The 11,438-nt window shown below is 55.5% G+C and overlaps 2 protein-coding genes across 2 annotated transcripts in view; one reads left to right on the top strand and one right to left on the bottom strand.

The window, feature by feature from the left end:
* VDBG_08300 (cell morphogenesis protein PAG1) overlaps positions 1-7,311 on the bottom strand; it is a gene marked incomplete at both ends in the record, with an annotated part of 7,858 nt that extends 547 nt beyond the window's left edge. Inside the window, 4 exons of the mRNA XM_003001209.1 lie at positions 33-5,368; positions 5,426-6,442; positions 6,504-7,237; positions 7,275-7,311. Of these exons, the coding sequence (XP_003001255.1) occupies positions 33-5,368; positions 5,426-6,442; positions 6,504-7,237; positions 7,275-7,311 (7,124 nt within the window). The remainder of the gene's footprint in view (positions 1-32; positions 5,369-5,425; positions 6,443-6,503; positions 7,238-7,274) is intronic.
* A 3,341-nt stretch (positions 7,312-10,652) lies between these two features.
* Positions 10,653-11,438, top strand: part of VDBG_08299 (NADPH-cytochrome P450 reductase) — a gene marked incomplete at both ends in the record, with an annotated part of 2,299 nt that continues 1,513 nt past the window's right edge. Inside the window, one exon of the mRNA XM_003001208.1 lies at positions 10,653-11,412. Within this exon, the coding sequence (XP_003001254.1) occupies positions 10,653-11,412 (760 nt within the window). The remainder of the gene's footprint in view (positions 11,413-11,438) is intronic.

Below are 11,438 nucleotides of genomic sequence, written 5' to 3'. Positions count from 1 at the left end.
CGAGAACTCGGTGACCGTCCGAGAAGATCGACCCTCGCTGGGCGGGCGGGCTAGCTCCGAGATCATCGAAAAAGTCGTCTAGGCTGTCGAGCTTGTTCACTATGTCACCCATGTTACCGTGTCCATGGGCGTCGTCCGACATCATCGTCTCCGTCCGATCCGGCAGGTGGAAGTAGCCGTACGGGAAATCCTCGGCATGGAACTCGACGTCGGGCGTGGGCGTCGCGTCGGCCAGCATGCCTTCGGCGTTTTGACACATGTAAAAGGCAGCGTGGATATTGGCCCGCGTCGAATCCGTCTTTTTCGCCGGGACGGGGATCGCCCAGCCAGATGCTTCGGGGATGCCGAATAAGCTCTGCATCCGCCCATACTCTTTGCGAACCGTCTTGGACGTCGACCGCGTCATGCTCATCCGGAGATGCTGATTGTCCATCGCGCTGCCCGACATGGTCATGATATTGTCCAACACCTCCAGCGCCTCCATGCAGTACTCGGTTTGAAGCAGGCGCAGCAGTGGAGAGATCAGATCAGAACCGTGACCGGCCAACTCGGGTCTCCTCATATCGATCTCCGGGATGACAGTGCTTAGAATGCTCATCGTCTTGATCTTGACCCACGAGATGGAGTTGGTGAGCAGCCCCATCAAGAAGACAACCATATTGAACTCCAACTTGGGCAGAAAATGATCCCTCAGCGCACTGAACAACTGGACCTGGAATTCCCGCGTGTCAATATGGTGCTTGAAGGCGATGTACTCCTCGAGGACCTCCGCGATGTTGCCGTACCCCTGATCCTCCGCCACGGTGCAGAGAACCTCGGCCGCTTGGAGACATTGTTCGCTTGGTGTCTCCTGCTCCATCTCATGCAGCAGCATCGGAAAGTAGGCCAGGATGACGTAGAATAGCCGACTATCGTCACCGACTAGGTTGTCGCTCGGCAGCTGGACCAACTTGGTCATGATAGTGAGGGTCGTGTCCATGCAAACCGAGGATCGGAGGCCCTTGTAGAGAAGAGCCTGCAAGCCCTCAAAAGCGCCATCCCAACGCGAGGGCTGGCCGTCGGACAGCATTCTCCGTACGTTGGGTGACTGGAAGTCAATCTTGGCCAGGAACTCGTTCAACATTTCAACTGCCTCCAGGAATTCGCGCTCATTGATTGATTCGAGACAGGCGCATGTCGTCCAAAACAGTTGTGGGAATGTCAGAAGCTTTTCAGCATCAAGCTTGACGATGAGTGTCTTGAGGGTCGTCAAAATCTCCATAGAAAAGGTTTGGATCTCGGAATCTTCGTCTGCGATGGTGTTGGACAAGCGAGCAAGCATGTCACCCAGCATGAATTGGTCCAAGGACGTAAGAACGCAGCGGAAGATTTGGAAGGATCGGCAGGCGAGATGTCGCACGGGGCATGAGGTAGCCCAGGTCAGCGACAGCCGACCCCATTGCTCCTTGATGCCAGGGTATGTCATCTCAAACGTCTTGACAACTTCAGTTGTCAAGTACTCCATGCTTGCCGGGACCTTGTTGTCGTGGGTTTCGGCTTTTCCGTTGCTGTCCTCGTAACCCCAGACGACGCTGCGATCGTGCTGGCGGATGAGATCGATCATGTTCTCAATGGACTCTCTGGCGCTGGCTGGCGTTTGCTCGTCTAGTTGGGAGATGACTAGTTCGTGGATCAAATGTATAAGCATCTCTCGAGCCTGTTCCTGGACTAGTGGCGTGTAATGATCCCAGAGAACGGTGACCACTTGGAGGAGAACCGGCACGTTCTCTGGCGTCAGTTGTATCGGTGAGACCATGAGGTCGACCAAGAGTATCATGGACAGCTGGCCCAGAGAGAATCCAGCCTGCTTTGTACCGATCGGCAAGGCCTCGCTCAAGTCGGCACAGTATGGAAGCTGAACAATATCCGGTGGCGGCGATGCAATTTCCTTCTTCTCGTTGGGCACCATGGCCTTGGGGGTGATCTGCATGAGAAGGAACTCAACGACCTTGATGCCGGGAGTACTCGTCGTGCTTGCCAAGAAAACAACGATTTGCTTGGCGTACTCGACAAAGTTCTGCTCCCGCCGTTCGAGGCATAAAGAAATGATGAAGTCAAGGATCAATCTGACGTTGCCAGGGTATGGGCCCGTGGCGAGTGCCTGCCAAAGCGCCTGCACCTCGTTGTGCAAGGCACCGCTCGATTTGATCGTGATTTCGAGTAAGTTGGCCAAGAGAACGTACGATTCGGCGATAGGACCGCCATTGGGATCCACCTTCAACTCTATCGACTGAATCCAGGGCAGAAGGACTGCTACGACGTTGCGCTGTGAGGCAGGCTGTAGGTCCTTGAAGTAGAGGGTGAATTCTGAGAAGATGTGGAAGGCCAGTTCTGTGTGCTGCTTCGACAGCCGCTTTGATATTTCGAACTGGGCGTTCTTGTACACCGCCTTCGTCTTGTCCGAAATACTTATGTCATAATCCTGTATCTTGGAGCTTCGAGCGGGCTGCTGCCGTTCCTCCAGGGCTCGGAGGACACGGGCAGACTTGGACCGGATCTCGCTCTCATCGTTACCAAGAGTGAAGAGACAGAGGCTGAGCAGTTTCCAGAAGGGGGAAGGGTAGTCAGGGTACTCCAAGAGTACTTGCGTGACCACAGCAAAATAGCTCTCGAGAACTTTCGGCACATCCGACAAGTAACACCGAGCAATGCAGCCCTGTTCGAGGAGGTAAGGGTACTCCTGGTTGTGCGTGATCAGGTTCTGCAGCGCCCGCCGGCCGATGACGTTCATACGGTCACTGCCAGAGTTGAAAATGGCCTCGATCCAAGCAAGCATTCGACGCAGATCGAATTGCAGTGTTGCACCACTCTCCGTCGTGATACTCATAGGCCCGCCGCACAGGGCGGCCATGGCGCTGAGTGCTGCCGTGCGGAGATTGCGCTTCTCGATTTCCATGGCCGCGGTCACGGTCCCTCGCTCGCCATGGGATTGCTGATCGATCAGAGACTGTCTCATAGTGTCTTCCCTGGCCCTGATTTGGTTTTGATTTGGTGAGAAGCCGCACCAGTCTTCCATGAGAGAAAACGCAGATTTTCTAGACTCAAACGTCATCCACCTGGAGGGGTCTGACGTCCGATTGATACCATCAAAAAGCTCTTCCATGAGTCCACAGTAATGGCGACGTAGCTTTTGAAATTCCCAGTCCATCTGGACTTCGCCGTCCATAAGAAAAAGCTTAAGGTCTCTGGTGTAGTTGACCAGATTGTTCAAAACCCATTCGTCTTGGTAGAGATCAGGCTCCTTCAGGAAGTGCGACGTGAGTTTGTAAATATGCGTGATCTCGGTCCGCAAGAGGTCCATCTTTCTATTCCGTCGAGGGCTGCTGTTGGTGCGCTGGTGGATCCGAGCGCGTGCCTCGTCGTTGCACCGAGATGCCTGCCCAGCAAGTTCTTCGAGAAGTGGCCTGTAAATGTGCTTGTTGATGGAACCCATGGCGAGAACCACAGCATCGCGGACAGAGGCGGAAGACGCCGAGAGAAGTGGTATGAGGTACTTGAATAGCAGACGGGCTGAAACGATCTTGTCAGCCGCGTTTGGTTTGGATGTCTTCCGATTATGCTGTGTAGCCTGGGCAGGGCTTGTCATTTGGCTACCCGTGTCGGCCAGCGTGGTACAGGCGAAGATGAGGTACAACTTCCACTGTTCAATCATAACTTCGGGCTGCGTGGTCGGCGTCCGGCTCGTGAGCCGGCCGCTTCCTGTGTCATTTCCGTAGTACAGACCCCTGGAGGGTTCGGACAGCACCGTGATACCCTTGTACATCTGCAGTATCCGGTTGCATATTAGGTCACGGCCGATGGTGACTGTGAAAAGACACTTCTCATAGGCGATGCGGATGAGGTTGGGGAAGAGTTTGAACCAGAGGGTCGTGTCGTACGACACATCGCTTGTGCAAAGTTCGACCAGGGCGCCCCGACTATTACTGTTCTGAATTCCCCTCTGCAGCCTGCTCCGTTCCGCGACGGAAAGGTGTTCGTCCTTGAAGTTCATTACTTGCATCGAGTCGTTCTCCAAAATGTCGATCACTCGCAAGTCACCATCTTCTGCACTTTTACTCTTGCCAAGCGCTGCATCAAAGTCGTTGATCAAACGCAGAACTGTGATCGCAAAATACCGTACCCTGCGAGATTGGGAGCAGAGGAAGAAGAGCCCGTGGGCCTCGGCCTGATCGACTTCGGCCCAGGTGCTGGATATGTCAAGTTTGGCACCACGCGTGTCAGTCGCGTCAGGCTGTTCGACGGATGCGTCCCGCGCCTTTTGCCTGATCTCCTCGATCCAGATTTGCAGCAGTTCGATGTACAGGCGGAGGGTACTCTCAATGTGGCCAGGGCCGAGCATGCCGCCATCAGACATTGTGGAGTACCGGTCGTCGAAGTTGAAGATAAAACGTGCAAACCCCATGATGACTTGCTGCGCGTGCAACTGTCGAGCAATGGCCTTGAGCGACCGTGCTGAGGACTGGGCAATATTGTACTGAACATGGGCAGTGCCAGTGCAGAGGAGGTTGATCAGTGAGTTGAAGGGTATGTCGGTGGAAAGACAACGCGGGAGTGCTTGAACGGCAACGTGTAAGAGCTCGTAGAAGGGTTGCTTCGAGTCGGACACTGTTTGGTGATCATCCCGTCTCGAGAATGTAAAGGTGTCGGCTATAGGGGTTTTGGGGCCCGGGCTGCTAAATTTCTCATCCAAGGTCGCTTGTCCGCCGAAAGTGTTATCGCAGTGTATCGTTATCTTGCCCAGCACCTCAGAGAACCTATAATAATACTCCCGAGCTGGATCGCTTAGCACGCTGGCATCCACGGGCCGCAGGAGCTCCTCGCTTTCGATTGGGGGGACTGTAGCTGTAGCTGAGGGCCCTTGTTGCGGTGACGGAGTCGAGGGCGAAAGAGGCATTCGCTCGGGTGTTGGTGTCGGCACATATGACACTGGAAAGGGCGGACGGCCCTGCGACCCCTTTTCGAGGTCTGACATGATGACCATGAAAGCCCGGATGCCTATGACTATGCGATCAGGGTCCAGTTGCTCCACCTTGGCCTCCCGGCCCGACAGGAATAGATCGGCATTGACGAGCGGGAAAATTATGTTTTTGAAGCAGTATTCAGGATATCTGAAACCGATGATGCGGATAATTTGTAGTAACGGGTCGATGACCGAGGCGTCAGACGCGACGAGACTGCGCCTGGCGGCTGGGAGAACGAGCCTCATCAACTCATCAAGTTTGCGAGAGGCGTTGGCCGGTGTGTCGTTGGTTCGATACAAGTAAGCCCATGCCAGCCTTGAGACGACTTGCAAACACAAAGGTCGAGCGAGTCGGTCTTTGATTTTAGTCTGTAAGGGAAGAATCAACTGCATCCACTGTGCGGCAAAGGTTTCGGGAGTCGAGACGCAAAGCATGGTTGCCGTGAGGGGGAAGGCGAAATTCCAGTGCCGGGGCTTCAAGGACATCTGAGCCGGGCGTGGGCCGATAGCTGCTAAGACTTCTGCCCACTTCGGATGGGAGAGCTCATTAGAGGTGGCCTTGGCTGCGATGGGTAGCAAGAGGACCTCGAGAACCTGACAGAAAGCAGTCTTGACCTTCTGTCCGTGAGACCGGTTGAAAAGCCTTCCGAGCTTGATCAGAAAGTCGCATGAGTTTTCCCACGCCTCGGTTGGAGCGATCTTAATCTTGAGATGCTTCATGCCACCCAGGACCAATTCGATCTTGCCCTCGGCATCGCGACCAGCCTGCGTCATGGCACTCTTGGCAGCGAGATCCTGCAAAGAGCGATCTATATCGCCAAGGAACCGCTCCGTGACACCCTTAAAGTTGATATCGCTCATGCCGCCAAGCAGCTGAGAAAAGAGATTCCAGTTGGCCAGTTTCAGCGGGCTCATGACGAGTTGATCCGTGTCGGCAATCTTCAATTGGCCAAAAATGATGCCTTCGAGCTTTTCTTCCATTTCGAGAGTCAACAATGGCAGGCTCGTCTGGCTGATGACTTGCAGCAGCACTCGGCAAAGGATATATATGGACACTGTCGAGCGACGTTCGGCGTGTGCTACGAATTCTTGTTTGGCAGCCATGGAAGCCCCTGGACTTGTCAACGGATTCTCTGTGGACGGTCCGGTCCCGGCAGACAGTGGCTGCAGCGGCTCCGTATTCCGGCGCTGTAGGGACGTTGGCGTCTTGGATTGCTGCAACTGGCCTCGGGCATCATTGGCGGCGTCGCTCTTGCTTTTCCTCCACAGCATGATCGAGTCGATGAGGGGCTTGGGTCGAGGCCGCGCGATGTGTCCGAGGGCGGCGATGATCTGGTCGAACGTCGTGTCGACCCCAGGCCCACATACGAGTTCGACCTGTGGCTCGGGGTCGAACGGCACCGTTATGCAATCGTTGAGCTTCTCCTCGGCTTGCGCAATGAACTGGTCCAGAGTCAGCACCACGGGTGAACGAATGAAGGCAGAGGTTCGAGAGGCAACGGACCTGCGTGAAGAGCACGTGCAATGCATACTCGCCCACAGTCTTTTGCTGATCCTCCTTGTTGTGCCTCGATGAGTGGGTATGGTGGTGAGCGCCATCGCGTCTGGTCTTGCTGTGCATGCGTTCAAGCTTCCTCTGAGTGGAGGTTTCGGTGGTGTTGGCGGCGGCAGGGGATGCCCTGCCGGAGCCTTGCGTAGTGCCAGACGGGGCTGTGGGTGGACGAGAAGAAGCAGACGCAGGTCCCGGTCCTATGGCGGACGCAGGACCGTCTGGCTCTTGTCGTGCCACTGCATACATGTCTGGCCGGTCGGTGGCGGAGAGGCTAGCACCAGCTGCAGCGATTATCTGCGGACTGAGGGGACTGGAAGACGAGCTGGCGAGGCTTCCATTTCGAGAGTGTTGTATGCCGTGTACGATGGAGGTCTGGCGGTGGTGGCCATACGTGCCACCCTTGGGGTCGCCGGCGCGGTGTGCGGTGTGCGAGTGCGGTAGTCGTGGCGACGACAAGGAAGGCAGAGGGCCAGCGAGCTTCTCGAGTGACGATTCCCGCGAATGGGCAACGGAACGAGCAACACTGGCGGGCAGATCGAGCGGAAAGGCGGCAGGTCTCACGGTGCGCTCCCAGTCAACGACAGAGTCTCCGCGCTCCTCGTCTTCCTCGTCGAGGGTCGTCACAGAGCGAGGCGAGAACTTTTGTGGATCCTGAAGATGGTCGGGCAGCGTCTGGGGCGGAGCTACTAAGCAGCAAGAGAAGTTGTTAGTCAAAAAAGGTACGAGGCAAGGTCGAGGAGGCCCAAGATCGCGGTCCCATGGGTTTCGATGTGCTGTGTGCGTGGTTCCCCCCTCTTGCTCTTCATTCGTCGTGAAACGCAGAACGCAACGGAAGGACGCCAGGCAGGGTGATCGGGATCGGGAAGGGGGGTGGGTGCCCAAGTAGCCTGTAGGAAGAAGGTGGCTTCGCGACGGGTGGGTGTGGAAGCAAGCGCAGGAGGATTCCCGGTGCACAGATGCTCGTAGCAGCAACCAGCAGCCAGCAGGACGGCGTCGGACGCAAGCTGATGTGGTGGACCTTGGCTCTAGGATGTTGGGGAGGACTGGGAGAAGAAAGGCAGACTAACCCATTGTCAGGTTGGACCAAGGGCCATGATCCGTCTTACGACATGTGAAGATGGTGTAGCATCACGGCCTCCCGACGGCAGTACTGCTTTGGCAAGGTGTGGTTGGAGACTCGACTGCAGCGGGTTTGGGCAGTCGAACGTAGCAAGGTTGGGTGGATGGAGCGAAGGAGATCTTGCGGAGGAGGAGACAGCACCAGATCAATGAATTGATGAATGGATGATGGAGTCCAGGCCCCAGCCTCCAGTGCCTGCGGCGTCGATCACCGACGTCCAATTGGATTTTCGGCTGCTGTAAGGGTTGCCTTTCGCGGGCCTGGGAGTCCTGCAAGGGCCACCAGCGCGGACGAAGCCAGCAGGTGAAATGCCCTAACGAGGCCTAGCAGCCCGGCCGTGGGAGATCTTCTGGGGGCCCAGGACGTGTGCTGTGGCCTCCCCTGTAGGGGTTGACCCTTGGGGGAGGATGGTCGGGGGGTGGTTGAGGGGTCACTTGGTTGCTTGGGTCCTCTGGATGGGTTTTTTGAGGGGCACGACCAGGGGTCTCCGCGGCATGTACCGTCTTGATTGGCTGGTCCCTGACTTGGCCCCATCCCTTGCGCGCGACACCTGCCAGCATTGCGGGCCGCCGTCATTGGTGCCGATGGGGAAGGTCATGTCAGTCCCCAGGTGGGCAGCGGGCAGCCAGAACTCTCTCTCATCCAAAAACACAAGGCACTCAACTATGTATGCCATGGAACTTGGCATGACCCTGCACAGCGCTTGTCACCGGCCGGCGCGTGTTTGGATCTGCTTGACTTTGCAAAGTGTTTATGCTGCCAGCTCACCGGCCCCACCGTCTTCGCGATCACGAGGACGATTGCCACGACAGCCTATGGCAACTTCACGTCAGTCTTTTTTTGCCCGGTCACACGATGGCGATCTTCCACGTAGACCTCCAGGGCCTATGATTGACGACATGCTCAGGTACCGTTTGCTGAATGTAGAATCTACCAGGGGCCGCCCGGTCATGTAAGGCACGCTATCGAGGCCGCTAGTAAGGTCCAGGGCTTTGATGGTTATGGTGATGGTCGTTTGACAAGATTGGGCCTTGAGTCTGATTCAGGAACTACCTTACCTAGCAACAAGTGTTTGTCGAGTAACGCGCGAAGCCAACGACCTGGCTCCTTTTTCGGTCGTCTTTTTCTGGCCACGGTAGGGGTGGTGAGGGGGGGGGGCTTGACGCAGATATCGGGAGATTGGCAGAGGATGGTCGGTCGGGTGATTGATTGATTGCCTGTGGACACTTCATATTACCTCCGAGATCGTCGTCGACAATTTTCCGAGACGCCGTGTTGCAGTACGGGCGGGTGGAGAGAGGGTCTCATCAGTGTGGCCCGGTGACATGGCGGATTGTGGATTGTAACGAGGGTGGACTTGTCTGCCTCTTAATATAAGAGAAGGGGAGATGGCCGGTAATAAAGCAAGCCGGAGACTGAATGCATAATTGATAATACTCAGAACGAAGTCCCGTGGCATGCATGGTTGCTTACCGACCTACCTACTTTACTATACCTAAGTTAAGGTATCCAAGGTACCAAAGTTATGGTGGCCACGGGCGATTGTCTGGCACATCAGGCAGATCAGCGTCATGGAAATCCGCCATCAAGATGAGGCATCATCTCAAAGCTATCTACGTTCCCAACACGTACATGGAAGGTAAGGTTTATCAAAATCACCATTCACGATCACGTCCAACTGTCCAACTGTCGAACATATGGCTTGAGTGGATCCATGCCTTAGCGCATGAGTAAGCTACCTTCATCATCATGCATAGCCTCAGAGCGTCGAAGGTCTCAGCTTTCTGAGAGCGGAGTATCGTGGTGTTTGAGCGGCCTGTCCAAGATGGGTCTGGCCGAGGCGATGATGGAGGGTCAGGGAGGATCAATAGTATTATTGGGAAAATACCTGCTCGATTTTTGTCTGACGTGAGAAGAGCACGGTCTGGGAGCTCACTCTAATGGTGGTGTACTTGCAGACAAGCCAGCCACAACAATACTGTAAGCGTTGCACTCGTATTCGGATTGACGAATACCTGTTGATACCACCCAGGCCAGTTCAATGCGCCACACGATGAGCCATAGGCTCCAGGTCAACCAACCAGACCAACCATCGTCCTTCTCATCTAGAAACGCTTAGATTGCCGGAGGGTTAAGCACATGTGGTGAGGCGAGGTGAGGTTGCATCTCCAGAAGGTTTCAACTGTTCGAGTGGGCTGACCTCGGCCTCGACTTTTCCCGGCAGTGCTTATCTGTTCCCGATCCAGTATCTCTATTGTGCTTGGCCGCCTTCCTTTCAAGTCCACATGCACAACTGTGGCAGATTTGATTTCCCTCTCAAAAGTTCTCTCCTCCTGTACGTAGACCAGGTAGTTTCACAACTCCGCCCCGAAAGAACACGCCTGGATTTTTTCTTTTCATTTTATTCCTTGGTCTCATCTCTCCAGTCGATAGGTAGGGTGAACACATCTGAGTAAGCGCTTTCCCCTCTCCTCTTTTTTCCATTGTCGCCAGACGCTCGGAAAGTCAGACCAAGGTACAATTGCGAGAAAAAGCCGACACAATGAGCCGATGCCGATTAGATCGTCGTCGGGGGGTTTTTAGTACGCCGGTTTCCGATTCCGAGCGGAACGCCCGACCATTCCTAGCTTGGTGTTTAGTGGGGGAAAACCTTAGTCACTGGCCTGACTCTGGTGCCAGATCTCGGTACTACCACAGTACACTTAGACTTCTTTTCGCTGACAACACGTGCGTCTCTTTCGCAGGTCGAACCGACTTTCCAGCGCTTGACCCCTCGGCCTTGACGACTGCTGCTGTCGAACCCTCTCGTCCGACAAGACAGTTTCCATAAACGTCTTTGACGACCCGACCGAAACTCTCTCGAAATTATCATCGACATACCACAACACTGCGCCTTTCAGCCGCCTGCAGCCGAGTTGCCCCTCAACACCACTGCCGAGATACCCTCGGTGCCAGAATAAGGAGACTCCCCGCCCGCCAACATGGCCGAGCTTGATACTCTGGACATCATTGTCCTGTCCGTGATTCTTCTCGGCACGGCCGCCTACTTCACCAAGGGCAAGTACTGGGCCATTGAGAAGGACCCCTACGCCAATGGTTTCGCCAGCGCCGGCGGCCCCAAGGCCGGCAAGACGCGCAACATTATCGAGAAGCTAGATGAGTCCGGCAAGAACTGTGTCATATTCTATGGATCCCAGACTGGTACCGCCGAGGACTACGCCTCCCGTCTCGCCAAGGAGGGCAAGTCTCGTTTCGGCCTCGAGACTATGGTCGCCGATCTTGAAGATTACGACTTTGATAATCTCGACGCCGTCTCCACCGACAAGGTCGTCATGTTCGTCCTGGCTACCTACGGTGAGGGTGAGCCCACCGACAACGCCGTTGAGTTTTACGAGTTTATCACGGGCGAGGACGTCTCGTTCAACGAAGCCAACGAGCCTGCTCTCGGAAACCTCAACTTCGTCGCTTTCGGCCTCGGTAACAACACGTACGAGCACTACAACTCGATGGTTCGCAATGTTACAAAGGCTCTCGAGAAGCTTGGTGCTCACCGCATCGGCGAGGCCGGCGAGGGTGACGATGGTGCCGGTACCATGGAAGAGGACTTCCTCGCCTGGAAGGAGCCAATGTGGACCGCCCTTGCTGAGAAGATGGGTCTTGAAGAGCGCGAAGCTGTCTATGAGCCCATCTTCAGCATCACGGAGCGCGAAGGCCTGACTCCTGAGTCGCCGAGTGTACCTTGTGAGCCTAACAGATGCATCTCGAGG

This window comes from Verticillium alfalfae, genomic scaffold, assembly GCF_000150825.1.
Source record: "Verticillium alfalfae VaMs.102 supercont1.12 genomic scaffold, whole genome shotgun sequence".
Classification (NCBI taxonomy): domain Eukaryota; kingdom Fungi; phylum Ascomycota; class Sordariomycetes; order Glomerellales; family Plectosphaerellaceae; genus Verticillium; species Verticillium alfalfae.
Note: the sequence above shows the minus strand (reverse complement) of the source record. Positions and strands in the feature narration are given on the sequence as shown.